Source organism: Theropithecus gelada, chromosome 8, assembly GCF_003255815.1.
Source record: "Theropithecus gelada isolate Dixy chromosome 8, Tgel_1.0, whole genome shotgun sequence".
Lineage (NCBI taxonomy): Eukaryota > Metazoa > Chordata > Mammalia > Primates > Cercopithecidae > Theropithecus > Theropithecus gelada.
In genome coordinates, this window is record NC_037676.1 from 122,404,442 (window position 1) to 122,429,045 (window position 24,604).

General features: G+C 38.6%; 1 protein-coding gene across 1 annotated transcript in view; it reads left to right on the top strand.

Moving 5' to 3' along the window:
* The window catches only part of COL14A1 (collagen type XIV alpha 1 chain), a 242,278-nt gene that overhangs the window by 78,133 nt on the left and 139,541 nt on the right, over positions 1–24,604 (top strand). The window contains exons 12-19 of the mRNA XM_025394901.1: positions 95–240; positions 2,775–2,904; positions 6,755–6,894; positions 15,216–15,342; positions 16,778–16,917; positions 17,385–17,517; positions 18,873–18,932; positions 20,872–21,023. Of these exons, the coding sequence (XP_025250686.1) occupies positions 95–240; positions 2,775–2,904; positions 6,755–6,894; positions 15,216–15,342; positions 16,778–16,917; positions 17,385–17,517; positions 18,873–18,932; positions 20,872–21,023 (1,028 nt within the window). The remainder of the gene's footprint in view (positions 1–94; positions 241–2,774; positions 2,905–6,754; positions 6,895–15,215; positions 15,343–16,777; positions 16,918–17,384; positions 17,518–18,872; positions 18,933–20,871; positions 21,024–24,604) is intronic.

The following is a 24,604-nucleotide window of genomic DNA, read 5'->3' on the forward strand; positions in this document are numbered from 1 at the left end:
TTCTTATGGTCAATCTTATTTCTTGATAATTTCATTTTTCTCAAGGACACATATGTAAGTGGATCAACATTAAAAAAAAAAAAATCTCTTGCAGTTGCTTTACCCATGGCTTCTGACCTTCTACTGTATGATGTGACTGAGAACAGCATGCGAGTCAAATGGGATGCAGTACCTGGGGCCTCAGGTTACCTGATCCTTTATGCTCCCCTAACAGAGGACCTGGCTGGGGATGAAAAAGAGGTAACCACCTGCTACCTACTACAGTCCTAGAATCTTTTATTTCCTTAAATAAAATAAAATTTTTATTGTAAAAATTTAATGTAGAAAATTCAGATTAGCCAAAAGAAAAAAAAAGCATGTATAATCCCACCACCGAGAGATAGCCGTTGTTAACAGTCTTTGTCAATGCATTTTAAAAGCAACAAATGGAAGTGGTTTTGTAGTCCGCTGTTTTCATTTTATTTATTGTGAATCTCGTTCCATGTCATTAAAGAAAATTTTACGAAGTCATTGTATACACCCATAGTATTCTACTGTTGGTTTGAACAGGTCATGTTTAATTAATCTATGATTTTAGATATTTAGATAGCTTGCTATATAAATAATGCTTTTGTGAATATTCCTAACATACATCTTTGCATAATTGTTTATTTCCCTAGGATAAATTCCTAGAAATAGAGTTTGTTTTTCAAAGGGTAGGCAAATTATTAAGGTTTACATTCAGTATTGCCAAATAACTCTAGAGGAATGTTATATATTTTGCTTTGGTGGTGGTGCATAAGTGACTATTTTCTCTGTATGCACTGAATTAAGTTTTTTCTTACTAATTTGAGAGGTAGATAGACATACCTCGTTGGTGCAAATTTTTGAATTTATTCCATTTTAAATGATGAACCTTTGACCTTCAAATGACTTTCAAACATTTTAGTACTCATTTTTTATTTATAGGGGACAATAGCTATAATGCAGACATGTAAGGAATGAAGAGGATGAATCTGACACTTGGAAGTGTCATGACCAGGCAGGGGCAGTTAATAAGCAAAGCAGTTCAGAGAACTTGGTTGTCTAAAATTGTGTAAAGCCTGTCTCTGATGACGGAAATCTTTAGGGTCGAAAAAATGGTGAATCTGAGTGTCAAGAATAGAGTATTGGTGACATGTGTCTTTTTATTTCCAAGGCTTAGACGGCTTTTGCCTATTTGAATTTAAAGTTGATCTGAATTATTTTGACAAAAGAGAGACTTACAAATGGTGCTGAGAAGATGCTCAGCCTCACTATGGAAGAGAAAAAGAATTAAAGGAATAGTAGTTTATAACCAATAGATTAGCAAAAAAAAATTTAAAGTCTGATAATACTGTGTATTCATGAGCACGCAGGAAAAGAATCACTCCTGTAACTGTTGGCGGGCATGTAGTTTGGTACAGCTGCTTCGGAGGATATTTTGAAATATTTCATCCTGTTGAAGATATATACTATTTTTTGGAAATGTATCATAGGGAAACATCTTGCAGGCATTTTTCAATGCAGGCATTTTGTTGGAATAAGACATTGCAAACAACTAACATGCCTATTAATAGAGGAATGGAAAATAGTGATATATTTATAGAAAAGAATACCATAAAGAAATTAATGATGTCAACTCTGTCCTTGTGTATCAACATGGATAAATCTCAAAATGTAATATTAACACAGAAAAAAATAGCAAGCTGCAAAAAGATTGTGTTGATATGATCCCATTATGTGTGTTGTTAAACATGCAGGATCATATATTGTTTATAGATATATCTATATACATACAGAAGTACAAAAATGCAGCAGTAAGATATACATCAACCTCAGGGTGGAGGTGGTGAACAGAAAGAATGAGAAAGACCTTTTATCTGTATATATTAATTTTTTAAAAAATAAAATCTGAAGTTGATATGACAAAAATTTGATATTTATCCAAGTTGAGTAGTGGGTACATCAGTGTGTATTATATTATTTTCTGTGGGTTTATGTTATATATGTTGAGCTAGTTCAAAATTCAAAATTTTAATTTGATGATTAGCCTTGGCAGTCATGTGCCTGTAGACTGTCTATGGAGATTTTTTTTTTCCTTCCAAAACATAAAACTATCCCATCACTCTATTGTCGCACAACTGAGAATGTTGGATAGTTTGACTGAATCCAAGGGTCAGAAAACGTGTTCAAGAATCAAAAAAAGCAAATTGCCAAGTTGGGTGTCAAGGTGATTGGATCTCTTCTGAATACTGGAAGTAACTTGCAATTCAACTGCGTGGATTCTGTTGTTGAATGGGGCCGCAAAACTGGCCCAGTTTCATTGAGTTTGAAGCAAAAACTGGGCATGTGGCCAGAGCACTGGTTAGAATTAGCCAAATAGTGAAAGGTGCCCACTTGGCCTTGCCTCTAGCACACTGGCCTGGAGCTCACAGTCTCTAGAGAACATTCCTGATTCAATCTCACCCACCCTCTCCTGGGGAGCGTATACTCAACATTGTTATTCTGGCTGGAGTTGCCATTTGTCCAGATGTAAAGAGTTATCCTAACACAGTTCACATGGTACTTTTAGACTTATATGGTTCCATAATATCTGTTCCTAATATAAAATGACACGAGACAATTTAAAAGTTATAACTGAAGCCTGTTTGATGGAGGGGTTGTGAGGGGACGTAAAGTCTTATCCTATGAAGTCTCACCTTTGTTCTGTTCCACTCCGATCAGCATGAATAATATGTATTGGCAAACGATCTAACAACATGTGTTCTTTTCAGATGAAAATTGGAGAGACCCACACGGATATTGAATTGAGTGGGTTGTTGCCCAATACAGAATACACAGTCACAGTTTATGCCATGTTTGGAGAAGAAGCCAGCGATCCTGTTACGGGACAGGAAACAACATGTGAGCAGCACAGCCATTCAGTTGGGATGCTGTAGTAAAAGCCCGCATGAATGTGGGGATTCTGAATTGGAACTACTAGTTTGGGTTGAAACTTCTTAAAAGCTAATTGTAATTTTAAAAATCTCACATTCTATTTAGGACAGGAAAATGTATTTTTAATATATTGTATTATTATAAATGATATAGTTGCCAGAACCGAACTTCAGCATCCTCCAGATAATTCCACCTGTGTCTTTCTTTGTCTAAATTCAAATGCAGGTCAGAATATAGAGGGAAGAGTGTGGGCTTTGCAAGATAGCAGTTGAGATGGGAATCTCAGCTCAACTCATATTTTAGCTAGGTGACAATGGGTGAGTGATAAAACTCTTTTGGTTGTATAAAAGGAGGAGCAATAATTTTACAGCATGTAGTTGATATAAGATTAAATACAGTAGTATATGTGAAAACACTCAGCACATAGTTACTGAATATCTGTTTATTTTCCACTCATATCAAAATTAACAAACATTTTTCCCTAAAAATCTTTGCTGTATTTATCTGAGCCTATTACTATTGTAATTCATTTTCAATTGAGCAAAAATTTTATTGGTAAGGCTAATTTTGGCTAGATGTAGGGAATTCCTAGTACTTTTTGGGAAATGTATGCATTTATTTAAAAAATATGATATAAACAAAATATTACTATGGCATTCTAATAATACCACATACTATTAAAATATGGCTCTATTCATGATCTTTTGAAACATAAGAAAGTGCAGAGAGACTTGAAGTCTTGCTCACCACTCTTCTCCTGGACTTGGGAGGAGATGAATAGCACAATTTCTACAATGCCTTTCTCGTTAAGATTCCATTTGGGAAAACAAAATAGAAGTTTAATGATAAAGAAGTTTGCACACATCCATTCTGTGTTAGTCAACGCTATGTTATTCTTGGTCTTCAGAGAAAGACCAATGTAATTAAAACAACAAAGAAACAAACAAAAGCTCTAGGAGAGCCCAAGAAAGAAAAAGAAAAGAAATGAATCATGCTAGAAAGCATCTACCACATAAGTGAATTCTGGGACTCTAACTATTTGAAAGAAAAGCTTTCCTTAACAGCCCATCTCTCTTTCACTCAGAGTGTTCACTTATTTATACTTATTAAAATATGTACAACTCCTTCCCATGATTAGCAAAAAGGTCCTGAAAAATGATATCCTAGATACTTGTTCCTGAGGCTGGCATTTTTATGTGCAAAGTAAATTAGACATTATTCCATTATATTGCCAAATGTAATGGAATTTCAGAAAAATTTAGAGCCAAATGTGCATACTACTTAATTATATTGCTTTTTTTTCTTTTCTACACTTCCTCTCTGGCACCTTAATTATTAAGCGAGTCACTAACTCCTACAAGATCTTTATTGTCAAAAATCAGTATGTATTGAATTAATGAAAGGACTGGGCTTTGATGTTAGGAAACATGCTTCATGGCTATGGCTCGTAATTGTCATTATTTGTCTTCAAGTTTTTTGCTTTGTTGGCTCTGTCAGCACTGAGTTTGTGGGATGAGAGAGTGTGAGTAAGAGAGAGAAACAGTGAGAGAGGAGAAATTAGCATCCTGGTTAATATCATGGGCTCTGGAATCAGTTAATCAATTTCTTAGGTTAAATTCGAATTGCTCTTCTGTTCCTACTAACTGGGATGTTAGACAAGTTACTTCAATTTTGTGATCAATATAATGGGGATAATTGCAACTTTATCCTTGCATTCTAATGTAAGAATTTAATAAGTTAACATATGTTATGTGTCAGACTCATGGAAAACACTCAGTAAATGTTAACAATTATTTTTACAATAAGCCTGTAAAGAGCTCATGAAACTGTCAAAAATTATGGAAAATTTTTAATTTATTGAATTAGATAGCAGTCCTTAAAGAGGTTCAAAAAGCTATGGAATTGACAGTTAGGAATCTGCAGAAATACCAATACCTCTTTAAATAATTTTAAAGCAATAGTAAGATGTTTATTTTTATTTGTCTCACAAAGCCACTGTGATTTATTCAGGTCAAATAATTACCCATTGATTCAATGAATGTTTATTGAGTACTCGCTATATTGGGAATAGATCTGAGAACAAAATGAAACCAAATTATCTAACCCCCTGAGATTACAATATACTGGGGGAGAGAGACAATAAATCAGAAATATACAGTGAAAAAAAATAGAGCAGAAGAAGGAAACTGGTAGTATGGGGGTAGAAGAACTGTTTTACATAAGATGATCATAGAAAGCTTCATCGAGAAGGTGGCATATGGTCAGAAACCTGAAAGAAGCAAAGAAACCAGCTGTGCGGATATCTGGGGGAAGAGCCTTGAAGGCAAAGAGAAGGCAAGTGCAGTGGCCTATGAATGAGCATGCATGGCAGGTTCCAGTCACAGCTAGTGGCATGGAAAAGGCACGGAGTAGTAGGAGATGGAAGCAGTGAAATGGCAGCAGGCCAGTCATGTAGGGCCATAAAGACCACTCTAGGCTGGCTGTGGTGGCTCACACATGTAGTGCCAGCACTTTGGGAGGCCAAAACAGGCAGATCACCCGAGGTCGGGAGTTCAAGACCAGCCTGGCCAACATGGTGAAACCCCGTCTCTACCAAAAATATAAAAACTAGCAAGGTGTGGTAACACACGCCTATAATCCCAGCTGCTCAGGAGGCTGCGGCATGAGAATCAGTTAAACCTGGGAGGTGGAGGTTGCAGTAAGCTGAGATCCCACCATTGCACTCCAGCCTGGATGACAGAGTGGGAAAGGAATGGAAAGGAAAGAAAGGAAGGGAAAGGAAGGGAGGGGAGGGGAGGGGAGGGGAGGGGGAAAGGAAGGGAAGGGAGAAGGAAGGGAAGGGAAGGGAGAAGGAAGGAAGGAGAGAGAGGGGAGAGAGGGGAGAAAGAGAAAGAAAGAAAGAGAAAAGAAAGTAAGAAAGAAAGAAAAGATCGTGCTAAGAACTGTGGGTTTATGCTGAGGGAGTTAGGAGCCATTTTGAAGATTTTGTGCAGAGAAGTGAAATTACCTGACTGACATTTTAAAAGAAGCACTCTGGCTGCTTGCTAAGGAATAATTATATTAATAGTAGGGGAAAGATGGAAGTTGGGAGATTGGCTGGGAGACCATGGCAAGAATCCAAGCCAAGAGGGGATAGTGGCTTCTACCAAGATGGTGGCAGTGGAGGTGAAGAGAAGGGGTCAGATCTGGATGATGGATTAGAAGTGGGTTGCGAGAGAAAGAGCAATCCAGGAGGCTCCAAGGTTTTTGACCTGATCAGTAGGAAGGATAGAGTTTCCATTTGCTCAGAGGGGAAGATTGAGGGAAGAAGAATTAGGGGAAGGCATCAAGAGTCACTGATTCCGTTTGGACCGGTTAAATTGGACTTGCCTAATAGATACCAACATGGAAATGGCGGATGGGCATCCCCTCATTTTACATGTGGGAAATTGTGGAGCTGAGAGGTAGAGTGGCTTTGCCAGAGTCACATGGTAATTGAGTGGACTAGTTAAAATTTTATTTCAAGTTACTTCGTTTTTAATCCATTAGGTTTCTTTCTTACGTCAGGTAGAGTGATAGGCACAGAAAATTTACCTAAATCTTATTTCTAACCGTGTGTAACTTATTACTGCTATTTATTCTCTACAAAGAAAACTTTTTTCTTTGCTAATTAGAGAACATTATTGATTTTTATGAGACAATACATTGGTTATTTCAGTGTTATAAATTATTATCTGGGTGACACTTTTCATCTGTAAATAGAAGTCAAAGACGCAGTTTCTTTTTATGTGTATGTAATCTGACATTTTAATTATTTTCTATTCCATTTACGGCCAAGTGGCTTTAAGTCCACCAAGAAATCTGAGAATCTCCAATATTGGCTCTAACAGTGCTCGATTAACCTGGGACCCAACTTCAAGACAGATCAATGGTTATCGAATTGTATATAACAATGCAGATGGGACTGAAATCAATGAGGTAAGTTCTGGGACATACTGTATATTTTTTAGGTGGTGGGGTGCTAGTTATTGATGACTACATAACCTATCATCTCAAAGCCTAGTGGCTTAAAATGATAGTAATTATTTATTGTCTCTCATAGTTCCTGTATGTAGGTCAGGAATTGGGGTGTGAATTGCAGTTATCACTGGAGGAGGGGTGCTCCCCAGTGAGGTTAGAGCCAGATAGTGACTGGAGCTGGAGCCATCTCATGGCGTCTTGACTCATGTATCTGGTGCCTGGTCTGGGGAGACTGGAACAGCTGAGATCTGGAGCAGGTCTCCATATCTCTAGTTAGACTCTTTGCACAATGCCTTCAGCATGCAGCTTCAGGGGAGTTGGCTCAGGAGTCCCATGACACATGTCCAAAGAGAGAGAGAGAGCTAAGTAGAAGCTGTATCGCTATTCATAACCCAGCCTCTGAAGTAACTTGATATCACCTCTGTCACGCTTCATTGGTATGAGATGTCACCACCTTCACCCAGATTTATAAGTGGGGAGAAACACAGATCCTACCTGTGGTGGGAGACATATCAGAGGATAGGAGGAGCATGTAGAGAAGAAGATAGTCACTGATGTGGCCATCTCTGGAAAATGCAGTCTGCCACAGGGGATGGGGGTGGGGAGGGGGTATGTTCATGGAAGCATCGAACTAAAAATAATGTCACTGTTCTCTAGTTTATCCTTCTGCTTTTGAGTAAACTGGCATCTGAAAGGCTCTAATTAGATGAGCCTAAATTTAGCAGATAATTCGAGTTTTATCTAAGAAATACTTTCAAATAATGGAACTTGTTAAAACCTGTGAAGATACAGTATCTTGCATGCAGTGACTAATACTTTCAAAAAAGTGTTCCCTTGGAAATGTGTTTTAGCAAAACAGCGAGGTTATTTTTATTTTATTTTCCCTTATCTTGGTCCAGTAAGCTAAGACAAAGAGGGAAATATGTTAGATTGCATCGTTTCTACTTTCTGACCAAATAAAGCAAGTGTTTTTATATGCAGAGACAAATTTTTTTCTAAAATTAAATCCAAGCAATATTTTACAAAATGCATCCTCATAAGGGACATTGTGTAATGGATAGGCAGTAAGTACACATTTGCTAACATATAGAAATACTGTTCGATATGCTTCATTAAACCTTCGTAAATCTTGAGAGTAAATACTCCTGAAGAGTCTGGTCATTTGGATGAGTTGCTTTGTTTTTGAAGAGAGTAGCCTGGAGCAGTAAAAAGATTGAAATAAAAAAACACTGAGCTATAGGTGTCTCTTTGTCACTGGTAATACATAAACTGCTCTCCCAAGGGTTGTAAATTCAACTGTGTAGGAGGATGAGGCAGATACTATAAATGATTGAAGCATACCATTAAATCTGTAGAAGCAGACACACCTGCAAAGAAATACTGTCGTGTTTTGCTTGACACATGAGGCTAACTTAGGCTATATATATAATATATAAAAATATATATTATATATAATGTATGTGTATTATATATAATATATATTTATAAATATATAACATATTATATTATGTATTACATATATATTATATATACATATTTATAAATATTATAAATATATATATATTATATATAAATTTTTGAGATGAAGTCTCGCTTTGTCACCCAGGCTGGAGTGCAGTGGCATGATCTCGGCTCACTGCAACCCCTGCCTTCCAAATTCAAGCGATTCTCTTGGTTCAGCCTCCCGAGTAGCTGGGACTACAGGCATGCGCCACTGTGCCCAGCTCATTTTTGTATTTTTAGTAGAGACAGAGTTTCACCATGTTTCTCAGGTTAGTCTCAAACTCCTGACCTCAGACGATCTGCCCGCCTAGGCCTCCCAAAGTGCTGGGATTACAGGCATGAACCACTGCTCCCAGCCTAACTTAGGCTATATTTTGTCTTCCCATTTTGAGGACATGAATGCAGAAGAAATTCTCTACTGAAAGAAAGACAACGAGCAAGACTAATGATAAGTGACAATGGACAGTGGGTTTCAATGACAGGGATACTAGGGACTGGTGTGATGGGAAGTGTGTGCATCTAAGATGCAGCCAGTCTCAGCTTCTACTTATTGCTGCTGGATAGAAATCCAGGCATGGGCTGCCAGATCGTAAGACTCTTGGAGAGATACCACTGATTTCTATTTTTATATAAAACCTACCAATTTAAAAGAGTTGACTCATTGAACAACGAAAGTAACACCTCTGTATTCACCAGTAAATATTTGTTCATTGTAGAGCATCCTCCTTTGGTAATAATTTTTAATAAAACAAAAACAAACTTTCTTATATATCCATTACATTTATAATATAATTATATAATAATGATTATAACCATGTCTTAGTCCATTTGGTTTTCTGTAACAAAATACCTTGCCTGGGGAAGTTTTGTTTATTTATTTATTTAGAGACAGGGTCTCTGTTGCCTAGGTTGAAGTGCTGTATTGTGATCATGGCTCACTGCATCCTCAACCTTGCAGGCTCGGGTGATCCTCCCACCTCAGCCTCCCGAGTAGCTGGGACTACAGGCACATGCCACCATGCCTAGCTAATTTTTGTACAGACCAGGTTTTGCCATGTGGTCCAGGCTGGTCTCAAACTCCTGGGCTCAAGGGATTTGTCTGCCTTGGCCTCCCAAAGTGCTGGCATTACAGGAGTGAGGCACTGTGCCCAGCTTGGGAAACTTATCAAAGGCAGAAATTTATTGTTCACAGTTCTGGAAGCTGAGAAGTCTAAGATCAAGGCACCTGCACCTGAATTTGCAGGTGTATTCCTCATAGTTGGAGTTTTCTACCTATGTTCTTACCTGGTGGAAGGAGCAGACAAGCTCCCATGGGCCTCTCTAATAGGGGCCTTCCTCCCTCATGACCTAATCATCTCTCAAAGACTCCATCTCTTAATACTACTGCATTGGGGATCAGGTACCAACATAGGAATCTGCAGGGGGACACAACCTTCCAGACCATAGCAGCTGCTGTAGCTTCTACTATTTTCTGTTATTTGTCTTTGCAGAGAATAGCCCCAGACTAACATATTTGTTGAGAACATATGTTTGGGGATTTTTTAGTAGTGTTTTTCAGTCTTGGGGAAGCTGCTAGCATTTGCTGTTTCTGGGAAATTAGAAAGCTATGTTTGGTAAAACCGAACTTAAAATGTGAGAAAATGGGCTATGAATGAAGATTTGAGAAAATTTCATGTGAGTAAAATGCATAAGCCATGCATGGATTTTGTAACACCAGTTTTGACTAGGGTGTGTGTGTGTGTGTGTGTGTGTGTGTGTGTGTGTGTGTGTGTGTGTGTGTTTCTTATTTCTTAATTCATAGCCATGCTATAGATACTTGAGGTTGCTGGATAAGTATCTTTTATTGAAGTATTACTGTACCTAACTTTAGAATGTATAATTTTAAGGATGAATATTTTTATTAGATTTTGCTTTAATTTCTATGAATTTAAGCTTCTATTTATAGACAATGCAACAATTTTTTCTTTTTTTTCTTTTTTCTTTTTTTTTTTTTTTTTGAGACAGAGTCTTGCTCTGTCACCCAGTATAGAGTGCAGTGGCACGATCTCAGCTCACTGCAAGCTCAGCCTCCTGGGTTCATGCCATTCTTCTGCCTCAGCCTCCCAAGTAGCTGGGACTACAGGCGCCCACCACCATGCCCGTCTAATTTTTTGTAATTTTAGTAGAGACGGGGTTTCACCATGTTGACCAGGATGGTCTTGATCTCTTGACCTCGTGATCTGCCCACCTCGGCCTCCCAAAGTGCTGGGATTACAGGTGTGAGCCACTGTGCCAGGCCCATGCAATTGATTATTAACACTTTTGCTTTACACTCAATATTTTCTGCTTCATTTCCTCTCATCTTCCTTCTCTCACTTCCTCTTCCTCCCTCTGTATCTTTTCTGCATTACCCCTCTCCCCAACTTTTTGGAGACCAGGAAGAAAAATGAAACAAGTCTTTCAACAAATGTCCATGCTGCTGCTGACGATGATGATGATAATGATGGTGATGATGGTGATGATGATGATGGTGATGATGGTAATGGTGATGATGATGATAATGATGGTGATGATGGTGATGATGATGGTGGTGATGATGGTGATGGTGATGATGATGATGGTGATGATGGTGATGATGACGGTGATGATGATGATGATAATGATGGTGATGATTATGGTGATGATGATCATGATGACCATGATGATAATGATGGTGATGATTATAATGGTGGCTAACATTTGTTGAGTGCTTCCCATGAGCCAGGCACTGTTCTGAGTGCTCTAAACCTCATGTAATCCTTACAGAACCAAATGCTGACAAAGTATGACTTATCAAACTATGGACAGAAGTCATCTCAGGTAGCATTTACTGTGAAAGGATTTTGGAAGTACGCAAACATGATGGAGAATTAAGTGCTGCCATTTGAGTTTTATAAATGCAAAGGCCACAGTTTTTGGACTTTGAGAGTCCAGTTCCTAGTAGCAGTGACTCAGCAGTAGAGCCTGGAGTTGAGCCCAAATCCCTTGTTCCTCATCAGGGCCTTTTTCTACATCCCTTCCAAAATTAGGCTGAAGTTAAACTTTTAGCTAGACTGATTGAGGATATTTCTCAGAAATTGTTGCATAACAATGAGATCATGGTTATTTGTTATTATTTCCTCAAATTTTTCTTCTACATCTTAAAATACTACCAGCAAAATCAGTTCTGGGACTAATCATTTAAAGCATGATATTTTAACTAATATAAATAAATGATACCTAAAGGCCTTTATTTGATGAAATAGAATAATCAATGCTGAAATTATATAAAATATAGTCTATTCAGCATCAAATATTTAATAAACGAGATCCTTTTTAACAGATACACACACACACACACACACACACACACACACACACACTTCTTTCTTTTAGTCCTTTCTCCTGTTTGGTGGACCTAAGAATCCAGTACCTAGATTTTAACTGCTTTTGTGTATGTTTGATATCTTTGCAAAATTCCTATTTGTCACAGATTCGAAACTTAGAAACAAGATCAAGGCCTAACTAGACATTCCAGTTAATAATTTTATGGCTCAGGGCAAGTTAGTTAAGCTGTTTGGGCCTAGATTTTCCTTCGGAAAATAGTTGTGAAAGCACCTAGGGTTTGGTGGGTGAAGGTGGGTCGGGGAGACTCTAAATAAGACAATGAGTATCAAGTCCCTGACTCTGTAAGTGCTCAATAAATCTCAGCCATGACAATTCAAAACAACAGAAAGCAATATGTAACTAGAGGTTAGGAAAGTATGTCTTGAACTCACATTTTTAAACATGGGTTTGTATTTTCTGTGAGCTTAAATAATGAAGCCATACTTTAAATAGTGTTTAAGAGCATATGATTTAGAGCCTGAAACACCTGTGTTTAAGACCTATGTACTAGCTGTTTTCCCCTTGGGCAAGTTCCTTAATTTTTGGAATCTCATTTTTCCATTTTCAAATGGGGAGTAGTAATTAGCTCCCCCACAGGATTGTGATAAGGATTAAATAAGTGAATGCATATAAAGCATGCAGATAGTTCACAGGCTGCAGTAAACAGTAAGTGCTAAAAATGACCTATAATGTTGTCAATCCCTGATTTAGAAGAAGATAATCCATACTTTCAATTAACCGTTGCTGTGTAACCAACACTGCAACTTAAAATATAGCCTAGGAGCATGTAACTTGGGCAGAACTCAGCAGGGACAGCTGGGCTCTGCCATGTGGCGTCAGCTGGGGTGATTCATGCATTCATCTGGGAATCTGACTGGACCAGAACTTCTAGGATGACTTCATGTCCGTGTGTGACCCCTCAACTAGACTGTCTGGGAAGGCTGGGATTCGCTGGCCTTCTCCAGAAGAGTGGCCCAGTACAGCACAATGGTACAGTACAATGACAGCTCTTTTTTTCCAGGGTTGGCACCCTTTTATGACCTACAGAGGTATAGATTCTTTAGAGGTGTGTATGGCTTCTGTTCTGGCCCTTAGTTTAGAGAAGACCGTTCTCACCTCTTTTAAGAAATAGTATTTTTGGTGCCTTCATCTTCATTTTAATTTACTTATTCTATTCACTCAAAAAATATAATTCAACATACAGTTGTGAAGAAACTAAACAAGTTCTTGCCTTCAAGGAGTTTATACTCTATGCAGGAGATAGACAATAAACATGTGGGTAAATAAAGTAATTTCACATTGCCACTGGTGCCAAGGAGGAAACAACAAGGCCAGTGTCAGTGAATAACCCCACTTATAGGTGGAAACATAGGTGGAAAAAGAACCCTGCTCTGAGGAGGTTCTAGTTAAGCATAGTCATGATAGAGGAAGAAGGCCTAATTTTGACAAGAGCTGGAAAATGGGGTCACAGACAGAGTGAACTGCATGTGCTAAGGCCCTGAGGTGGGAAAGGCAAGGACCTGAAAGGAGGCCAGTGTGGCTGGAGCCCAACAGGCCACTGGAGTATGACAGAAAGAAAAGGTGCTGCCCCAGATTATGAAGGCCATGAGGTATCTCAGGGTGCTTGGTTTTGATTCAGAGTGCAATAGATAGCCAATGAAGGTTTAAGTAGGGAGGTGACATTTTATATTTTGCTAAAGGTTACTTTGCCATGAGCAGACACATACAGTGTTGAGCTTAGTGACCTTCCCCTGAACCTCAGGTAGCATCAGGACTAGTCACTGATAGTACCATACATAAGAGATCTTGGCTGGGTGCAGTGGCTCACACTTATAATCCCAGCACTTTGGGAGGCCGAGGTGGGTGGATCACTAGAGGCCAGGAGTTTGAGACCAGCCTGGCCAACATGCTGAAACCGTGTCTCTATTAAAAATGAAAAATTAGCCGGACCTGGTGGTGCACGCCTGTAATCCCAGCTACATGGGAGGCTGAGACAAAACAATAGCTTGAACCCTGGAGGCAGAGGTTACGGTAAGCCAAGATTGTGCCACTGTACTCCCTCCTGGGTGACAAGAGCAAGAACCTGTCTCCAAAAAACAACAACAGAAAAAAGGATCTTATTGCTCTGCTCAAATGTCTCATGAGAACATTTTAAGCAGAGCTTATTTTTTGGCAGAGGTTGCTCTCAGGTAAATATGGTCATTTCTTAAATTTTCCAGAGTATCACCACAGTGGGGGCACCTCATTATGCATTATTATAAGTGCTTGTGAGGATTAACAGAGAATATATGTGAAACACCTAGGTGTGGGCCCCATATACGTGGTCTACAATATGCACCCTGTACTGTGCAGTGCTGTAGCCCCATGCCCAACCCCTCAGTGACAAAGCTTCATCTGTTCTTGTTCTTTCTCTTGCCTTGAGGGTGCCTTGTAGACCCTGCCCTCATCTCCTTTTTTTTTTTGAGACAGAGTCTCACTCTGTCACCCAGGCAGGAGTGCAGTCGCATGATCTCAGCTCGCTGTGACCTCTGCCACCCTGGTTCAAGTGATTCTCCTGCCTCCGCCTCCTAAGTAGCTGGGATTACAGGTGCGCACCACCATGCCCAGCTAATTTTTAAATTTTTCGTAGAGATGGGGTTTCTCCATGTTGACCAGGTTGATCTTGAACTCCCAACCTCAAGTGATCCACCTGCCTCGGCCTCCCAAAGTGCTGGGATTACAGGCGTGAGCCACCACGCCTGACCCACCCATCTCCTCTTACTTTGTGGTTTCTTTTTTCAATGTATGTTTTTTGTTGTCAAGTTCTCTTTTCTAATTCTTAATTTTTCTTACACCCTTGATCTCCATTCCTCGGGATTTCATCTTTTATATGCCCCAAAGAAGTTGAAAAATATTTTCACCAAATATGTCTTTCTGTGGAAGATAGAGTAATGTTTCAAATATTTACTATTTTCTTTAGTATTAATGTTCCCCAGTTCTTTCCCAGCATCGTTGCTCACCTGTACGACTCTTACAGGAGTTATCGTGAATTACTTAGCTATGGGGCCAGCAGAGCCCAGGCAGTGAAGCAAAAAACTGATTGCTACTAGCAGATCTAACTGGAAACATTATCTGTATTTATGTCCGCCTCTTAAGTTGTCTGCACTTTGTGTCTGGAATGAATGGAAAGAATATTGATTGCAAAGTTGTCCTGAGAATTAATTGGTGGGTAATCTAAAGGTATAAGTTCAGAAATGTTCATACATAAACTGTCTGGTTTTATAATTCAATAATTTATTTTGCAGTGTTTATAACTGTGCTGTCAGCTAAGCGAGCTACAGACAGTAATAAAATGATTCCTGTACTTAGAGAGCATTAGATAGAGCTGTTATTATGACTTCTTTCTTTGACAGGTTGAAGTTGATCCTATTACTACCTTCCCTCTGAAGGGCTTGACACCTCTCACAGAGTATACTGTTGCTATTTTCTCCATCTATGATGAAGGACAGTCAGAGCCTCTGACTGGGGTTTTTACCACCGGTAAGCAGCCTCATTGTGGTTTGAAAAGTTTCGAGAATAGCTATTAATATATAGAAACCAGAACCCAGAGCACCTTCTTTATTTGTGATTTTGAAGAGATTGAATTTTAAGTTTGATTTCTTTTATGTTATCATTAAAAAATAAACCGGATGACTAATGTGTGTACTGGCTGGTTATTTTTTATCAAAGCAAGGAAGAGAGAGAAAAGACCACCTAAATTCAAAAGGTCCGTTTTTAAAAAAATATATGTTTTTCTCTTCCTAATCTTATTCCTTTTACTTTCATTCCTTAGTTAAAACTTCTACATCCTTCTTCCATTCAAATGAGTGTGTGTATTAGGTTGAATTTCCAAAATTGCTGATATCCAACAGTTTTTGACCTACAAAAATGACAGTCTCATACTATTGAGCTCAATATATCAGTCAATGATTTTCCTGGAGCCTGAATCTTCATATAATAATAAGTAATATTTTAAACCCTAAAATTAAATGTAAGACATGTATACATTATTTTTCTTTTCTATATGTATCCTGTAGCCACTTTTTGTCTCCTGGTGGCAACAATTCTGTTATTTGCTTTCTGAACTTAGCATTGATTGCACTTGGAAACAAATGTAGTCTTTACTGGGGAGATGAGAAGATGATTTGGAGAGAGATGAAAAAGAAGCTGGATTGAGAAATAATGTTCGTGGAAAAATTCAGTAATTTAACCAAATCTCCAGAAGGCTAATTCTAGTTGGGATTCTCATGGTGTCCTATCAAAAAGTTGGGTTTTTGTGTTTTTGTTGTTGTTGTTTTTTTTTTTTTTTTAGAAAAACTCTGGCTTCAAATAATAAAAACCAATTCTTTGACAATTTATTTTGGGTGCAGTTGGGTGTTATACTTTCTGTTGTACATCCCAGAAGTGTATAAGCTCTGAAACAGTGGAAGGCCTGATTAATTCTGTTTCATTTCTGATGACCACCATATGCACAAGTTAAAAGATTGAAGGTTCTTTTCCAGGATTAATATTAGGGAGCGATTTAGCTACTAAAGCAAAAAGAACTAAAAGGGAAGCTTTCTTAGGCCCCTAGAGGACTATTTTGTTAATTTCCTCAAGATACTTGGAAAATAATATTTTTTAAAAAATGAATATGCCACTCTTGTTTTTTATAGTTAATGAAAACAGCCAAATAGAAAAGCTAAGAGTTTTAGAAATTACTGGAAAAGTTTTAAGATCTGTTATTTCCATGGTTTCCCTAATTTATGATATTGGTGAATGCTGGAAACAGAAATGGAAGGCCACCCTGGACTGATGGGCCCTGGTTTTCCTTCTTCCCTGTGCTTTCCTAAAGCAAAAGATTCCTCAAAGAGTCTTCTACACCCCTGGGAGATACTTGGGTTTGGCTTTCTTGCCTTCTCATTTCCCTAACAAAATCTCCTTCCTTGGTTTACAGAGGAAGTTCCAGCCCAGCAATACCTAGAAATTGATGAGGTGACGACAGACAGTTTTAGGGTGACCTGGCATCCCCTCTCAGCTGATGAAGGGCTACACAAATTGATGTGGATTCCAGTCTATGGGGGGAAGACCGAGGAGGTGAGTTGACTGAAACAGACTGAAAATTAATCCGGAGCATTAGTGAATACCTACTGCTGCTGGAGTTGGTCTTCACTTTAAAATATATTAAGAATCACAGAAGTAATTAGTATTTTACATGGCTTGGAGTTTTAGAAATGTCAAATCATATGATTTTCCTAATATTATGATATATTGTTGCCAGAGCTTTAGTTATATACTTTATATATTTTCAGATTCTTTGACTTTAACAAATGACATTTAATACAACTGTAAAATGTCACTTTTCCAATATTAATAACTTATTTGCTGAGGGGATCGAAAGGAATAAAGTCTCTGACTTGACCTTAAAATGGACTTCGACAGCCTTGGAGTTCTTTATGGTTGGTTGTTTCTTGCTTATGCTCAGAATAACACTTTTTCTTTTCTTTTCTTTTTTTTTTTTTTTTCAAATAAGCGTAGTTACTAAGCACCAAAATACATTTCAGGTTGTCCTGAGAGAAGAACAGGACTCACATGTTATTGAAGGCTTGGAGCCCGGTACGGAGTATGAAGTTTCACTATTGGCCGTACTTGATGATGGAAGCGAGAGTGAGGTGGTGACTGCTGTGGGGACCACACGTAAGTCTTGGTCTGGCCACGATGCGTTTCAGCTGCTCCCACAATCCCTCTTTACCCCATCAATTTCCTTCCCCATCTGCTTTATCCTTGGCTATGGAAACTTCAGTTTCTCTTTTTCCCCCAGAATTCTTCATATATCTTCACCTTCAATGAAACCAGTATGTGAAGTATCTTAGCTTCCTAGATAATGATCAACATGAAGGCAGGGACCACATCTGTCTTGCTCACCATTGTATTTTCCAGGACTTAGCACGGTACTTGGCACATGTTAACTGTAGAATAAATACCCATAGAATGGATGGATGGGTGGATAGGTGAATGGATGTATGCATGAATGGATAAAATAATTCACAAATGAATAGATTGCCAAACAAATAAACCTAGGGCCAACATGTCAAAGAGTTTCTGGAATTTTCCAAGTTGATTTTGGTTCCAAGAATCTTGTACAAAATTTACTCGCTGATTCATTCATCTCTTCATTTTTAAAATATGAGGTATTGACCACATATTAAATTGCCTTAGCCTGGGTTCCCTGGAACCAGATTCTAGACAGAAAATTGCAGCCAGAAAGTTTATTGAAGAGTGCAGTTGGGAGATGCTTATGTAAAAACCTGAGGACAGCAGGACAGGACATGGGAAGAAGTTGAAACTGAACCCTCAGCTAATCTTATTATAACGGAGGTCTAATGCTGGGGTGACCCTTCTGAGTTGTCCCAAATAGAGGCAAAGGGGCTGAGACTTCATACTCTTGCATCCCCAGTAGCTGGAGGTGAGCCATTCCCTGACAGAGGCCATGAACTCAGGCAAGACAGTTCTCAGAGCTGTGAACTGTTGGCAGGCAGTGTTCCAGCACCAGGTGAATGGGTGTGTTGACCCTAAAAAGAGGATCTTCATCTCTGTACTTCATTCTAGTGTATGCCCATGGTGGCTGTAAGAAATAGAAGATGCACTGCTTGTCCAAGCACATTGCACTCCGTGGTGGTCCTGTTTGGCAGCCTTTTCACAACTTGGTCTACAGCACTGTCTAATTTCCCTTAATTACCACGGCTATGCCCCTATTTCAAAGTAATTGGGTGGTTTCACAATTCTGTAGATGTAGTTCAAATGTTTATGTGAAGCCTGGTATCTGTGATGAGAAACTTTAACATTCTTCGGATTTCAGTCTTCCTATCTGTGGAACAGGTATGTCTGCCTTACTTACAATTCACTTCTTTGGTCTTCTAACCATAGTCATGTTTGTTGTGGGAGGCAAGTGAGATAATATAGGTGAAATGTTCTTTGAAAGCTACAAAATGCTATATAAAAATGGACAGTTATTATTTTTACAGCATTTTTAAGTAATATATTGCTTTTAGTTGACAGTTTTTGGACAGAACCAGCTACAACCATGGTGCCTACCACGCCTGTGACGTCAGGTAAGGTCAAATAGTAGCCTGTTTACCCACTTTAAAATTTTTATTTAAACAGATGTTATGTTACCCTGGTTTTATTTATTATTAAATAGGAAAATAGATGACCCTCCCTTCCTTTTCTGGCACACTGGTTCAAATTTCACACCTCTCAGAGCCTCTCAACATCTTCCTTGCCACTATGGATCTCCTAGTCAACTGATCTCACTGATATATCACTCTACTTCTTTCATCTTTGCCTTGGATGCTCATGCACCTTACCTGGAATGTTAACATAGCTGCCTCCCCAGGGGTCTTTGCCTTCCTCTTTATCTCAGTGACTTCTGTTGCTCTCTGTTGAGAATTCCTCTTCTTTTCTCTTTTTTTCTTTTAGAGATAGAGTTTCACTCTGTCATCCAGACTGGAGTGCAGTGGCATGATCAAGGCTCACCACAGCCTTGACTTCCTGGGCTCATGCGATCCTCCTGCCTCATTCCCCCAAGTAGCTAGGACTACAGGCATGTGCCACCATGCCTGGCTAATTGTTTTGAATTTTAGTAGAGATGAGGTCTTTCCTGCCATATTGCCCAGGCTGGTCTTTAACTCCTGAGATCAAATGTTCCTTCTTCCTCGGCCTCCCAAAGTTCTGGAATTACAGGCATGAGCCACCATGCCTGGTCTTGTTGAGAATTATTCTTATCATGTTTTCCTTGCATTTCTGTGGGTAACTGAGACTTGGCTGGTCTATTGTTTTTCCTACATTAGTTGTTTCCTCTCTCAGCTTAGCTTTCCCCTTCACTGTAATATACCTCCCAACTAGCTGTCAGAGTCAACTTGGTAAAACACAAGTTTGATAATATCATTTATTTACTTCTGTAAGACACTTCAGTGGCTCTCCATTACCCATTCGTTGATTCATTCATTCCTCAATTAATCCTTATCAAGCCTTCTTTGTGCTCTAAAATCTTTTTCATAGCATCCAAGATCCTTCCTAGTTGGGTCCTGCTTCCCTTCCTGGCCTCAACCATATTTCCTATGCTTCCCCCATTTTTCTCTTTCCATCCCAAACTCCTTGCCCTGAATGTGAGAAGTTTCCTCCCATTCCCATTGCCTGGTAACCCCCCTGCAATGTTGCCAGGTAAATGTCATTCTCCTACCTCCCCTGTGACACTTTTACTATTTTTGTTGAGTTAGTAACTGTATGAAAACCAAAGCCCTAACAGTCTGACACACAGAAAAAGTTCAATGAATATTTTCTAAATGAATTAATACATGAATGAAGAGAAAGGAGAATGAGATGAGATGGACAAAGGGAAATGAAGTTGGGAGTAGAAGAGAAAAGAAAAAAAAATGTGACAAATAAGGGAGGAGACACCTTGAGATGAGCATGAATGTGCCAGGAAACATGGGTAAAGGAGTTTGGACAAGTATCAGAGAAAAGATCGTGTATGTGTGGGCTGAATGGATAAAGGCAGCCTAAGCGCAGATTTGTGCTTTGAATGACAAGTGTTAAAACAGAAATGGGGGCTAGGGCAGGTGATTGTGATGTGTGTTGGATGCTAGATTGCACACAGAGGTGGACAAGATCTGGCCCACTGTGCCCACATGTCCACAGAGCACTAGTGTGAGGTTTTCATGACCACACTTTCCTTTGGGTTCCATGGGCTGTTTTTCTAGTCTCAGGGCTTCTTCCCAGTTCTTTTTACTAGTGCATATACAGAACTGACAGTTTTGAGAGCTCCATGGTCTCATCTTGTAAGCATCTCTTAATCCCACTTTTATTTGCTGCTAGTAGGTATCTTGCCTCCTCATTAAGCACCATAGCTGAGCTCTTCTTGCCTCATATACATCTATATTACAGGGATACATTAAATGATGCTTGCTGTTACCCCACAGGTAGTCTCTGTGGCTCATTTTGGAATATGAGGGTTAAAAGTTTTTAAATCTTTGGTTGTGTTTATTCCAGTTTTCCAGACGGGAATCAGAAACCTGGTTGTAGGTGATGAAACCACTTCTAGCCTGCGGGTAAAATGGGACATTTCTGACAGCGATGTGCAGCAGTTTAGGGTGACCTACCTGACAGTTCAAGGGGACCCCGAGGAAGAAGTGGTAGGAACGGTCTGTACAAATTCAGCTGACTAGAAACTCTGCAGATGTTACTAACACAACTAACAAGACTGTCTTTGGAGATCAATGCAAACTTTACTGCTCGTTTCTTAGTGAGTCTGCCATCTCCAGAAACTAATGTTTGCTGTTAATCTGACTCCACTACTGGCTTCTTAGTGACCTTTATATATCCAAAACTTGCTCCATGTACAACTTGCTTTAAGTTAATAACCTCTGAACATTGTTTCAAATGTTGCTTCTCTTCTGCTGCCGCAATCACCTGTTCAAGCACCAAAGTTGGATCATAAAAGGCCATATGCACTTGTATCTGTATATATGTATGTATAGATATGTGTAAAAGTTTAATATAGGAAGTAATTTCTTCTGCCCTTGGAAATCTGATAAAAAACTTTTAAGCAAAGGACACAGAAAAGGTCTTCTATATGGTATAGTGAAAATATTCTTAATAAAATACCATCCATTAACTAATAGTTATATTTTTCATTGACGTCAATTCATATTGAGCAGATTTATAGTCATTTCTAGTTATTCTTAACGTGGGTGTATCCCCTCAGGGATTTAGATTTTTATACACTGAGTTTTCTTTGAGTTGTTTTATCTATCTTTCCTTTTTCTAAATGATACACTGTTTTTTTCTAATTTGTTTATCATTATTATTACTATTTTTATTATACTTAAGTTCTGGGATACATGTGCAGAATACGCAGGTTTTTACATAGGTATGCATGGTCCATGGTGGTTTGCTGCACCCATCAACCCGTCATCTACATTAGGTATTTCTCCTAATGCTATCTCTCTCCTTGCTCCGCACCCCCCAACAGGCCCCAGTGTGTGCTGTTCCCCTCCCTGTGTCCATGTGTTCTCATTGTTCAGTTCCCACTTACAAGTGAGAACGTGCGGTGTTTGGTTGCCTGTTCCTGTGTTAGTTTGCTGAGAATGATGGTTTCCAGCTTCATCCATGTCTCTACAAAGGACATGAACTCATCCTTTTTTATGACTGCATAGTATTCCGTGGTGTATATGTGCCACATTTTCTTTATCCAGTCTGTCATTGATGGGCCTCTGGGTTGGTTCCAAGTCTTTGCTATTGTGAATAGTGCTGCAATAAACATGTGTGGATGTATCGTTATAGTAGAATGATTTATAATGCTTTGGGTATATGCCCAGTAGTGGGATTGCTGGGTCAAATGGTATTTCTACTTCTAGATCCTCCAGGAATCGCAACACTGTCTTCCACAATGGTTGAACTAATTTACAGTCTCACCAACAGTGTAAAAGTGTTCCTGTTTCTCCACTTCCTCTCTAGCATCTGTTGTTTCCTGACTTTTTAGTGATTGCCATTCTAACTGTCATGAGATGATATCTCATTGTGGTTTTGATTTGAGTTTCTCTAATGACCAATGATGAAGAGCTTTTTTTTTTTTTTTTTTTGTATGTTTGTTGGCTGCATAAATGTATTCTTTTGAAAAGTGTCTGTTAATATCCTTCTCCCACTTTTTTATGGGGTTGTTTTTTGTTTTGTAAATTTATTTAAGTTCCTTGTAGATTCTGGATATTAGCCCTTTGTCAGATGAATAAATTGCAAAATTTTTCTCCCATTCTGTAGGTTGCCTGTTCGCTCTGATGATAGTTTCCTTTGCTGTGCAGAAGCTCTTTAGTTTAATTAGATCCATTTGTCTATTTTGGCTTTTGTTGCAATTGCTTTTGGTGTTTCAGTCATGAAGTCTTTGCCCATGCCTCTGTCCTGAATGGTATTGCCTAGGTTTTCTTGCAGGATTTTTATGGTTTTAGGTCTCTTGTTTAAATCTTTAATCCATCTTGAGTTCAGTTTTGTATAAGGTGTAAGAAAGGAGTCCAGTTTCAGTTTTCTTTCTATGGCTAGCCAGGTTTCCCGGCACTATTTATCAAATAGGGAATCCTCTCTCCATTGCTTGTTTTTTTTTTTCAAGTTTGTCAAAGATCAGAAGGTTGTAGATGTGTGGTGTTATTTCTGAGGTCTCTGTTCTGTTCCATTGGTTTATATATCTGTTTTGGTACCAATACTAAGCTGTTTTGGGTACTGTAGCCTTAGTTTGAAGTCCGATAGTGTAATGCCTCCAGCTTTGTTCTTTTTGCTTAGGATTTTCTTGGCTATATGGGCTCTTTTTTGGTTCCATGTGAAATTTAAAGTAGTTTTTTCTAATTCTGTGAAAAAAGTCAATGGTAGCTTGATGGGAATAACATTGAATCTATAAATTACTTTGGGCAATATAGCCATTTTTATGATATTGATTCTTCCTATACATGAGCATGGAATGTTTTTCCATTTGCTTGTGTCCTCTCTTGTTTCCTTGAGCAGTGGTTTGTAGTTCTCCTTGAAGAGGTCCTTGACATCCCTTGTAAGTTGGATTCCTAGGTATTTTATTCTCTTTGTAGCAATTGTGAATAGAAGTTCGCTCATGATTTGGCTCTCCGTTTGTCTATTATTGGTGTATGGGAATCCTTGTGACTTTTGCAATTGATTTTGTATCCTGAGACTTTGCTGAAGTTGCTTATCAGCTTAGGGAGATTTGGGGCTGAGACGATGGGGTTTTCTAAATATACAATCATGTCATCTGCGAACAGAGACAATTTGACTTTCTGTCTTCCTATTTGAATACCCTTTATCGCTTTCTTTTGCCTCATTGCCCTGGCCAGAACTTCAAATACTATGTTGAATAGGAGTGGTGAGATAGGGCATCCTTGTCTTGTGCCAGTTTTCAAAGGGAATGCTTCCAGCTTTTGCCCATTCAATATGATATTGACTGTGGGTTTGTCATAAATAGCTCTTTTTATTTTGAGATACGTTCCATCAGTACCTAGTTTATTGAGAGTTTTTAGCATGAAGTGATGTTGAATTTTATTGAAGGCCTTTGCTGCATCTATTGAGATAATCATGTGGTTTTTGTCATTGATTCTATTTATTTGATGGATTATATTTATTGATTTGCTAATGTTTAACCAGCCTTCCATCCCAGGGATGAAGCTGCCTTGATGGTGGTGGATAAGCTTTTTAATGTGCTACTGGATTCGGTTTGCCAGTATTTTATCAAGGATTTTTGCATCAATGTTCATCTGGGATATTGGCCTGAAATTTTCTTTGTTTGTTGTGTCTCTGTCAGGTTTTGGTATCAGGATGATGCTGACCTCATAAAAAGAGTTAAGGAGGAGTCCCTCTTTTTCTATTGCTTCAAATAGTTTTAGAAGGAATGGTACCAGCTCCTCTTTGTACCTTCATCAGAATTTGGCTGTGAATCCATCTGGTCCTGGGCTTTTTTTGGTTGGTAGTCTATTAATTACTGCCTCAATTTCAGAACTTGTTATTGGTCTATTCAGGAATTCGACTTCTTCCTGGTTTAGTCTAGGGAGGGTGTATGTGTCCAGGAATTTATCCATTTCTTCTAGATTTTCTAGTTTATTTGCATAGTGGTGTTTATAGTATTCTCTGATGGTAGTTTGTATTTCTGTGGGATCAGTGGTGATATCTCCTTTATCTTTTTTTTTTTTTTTTTTTTTTTTTTTTTTTTTTTTTTTTTTTTTTTTTTTTTTTTTTT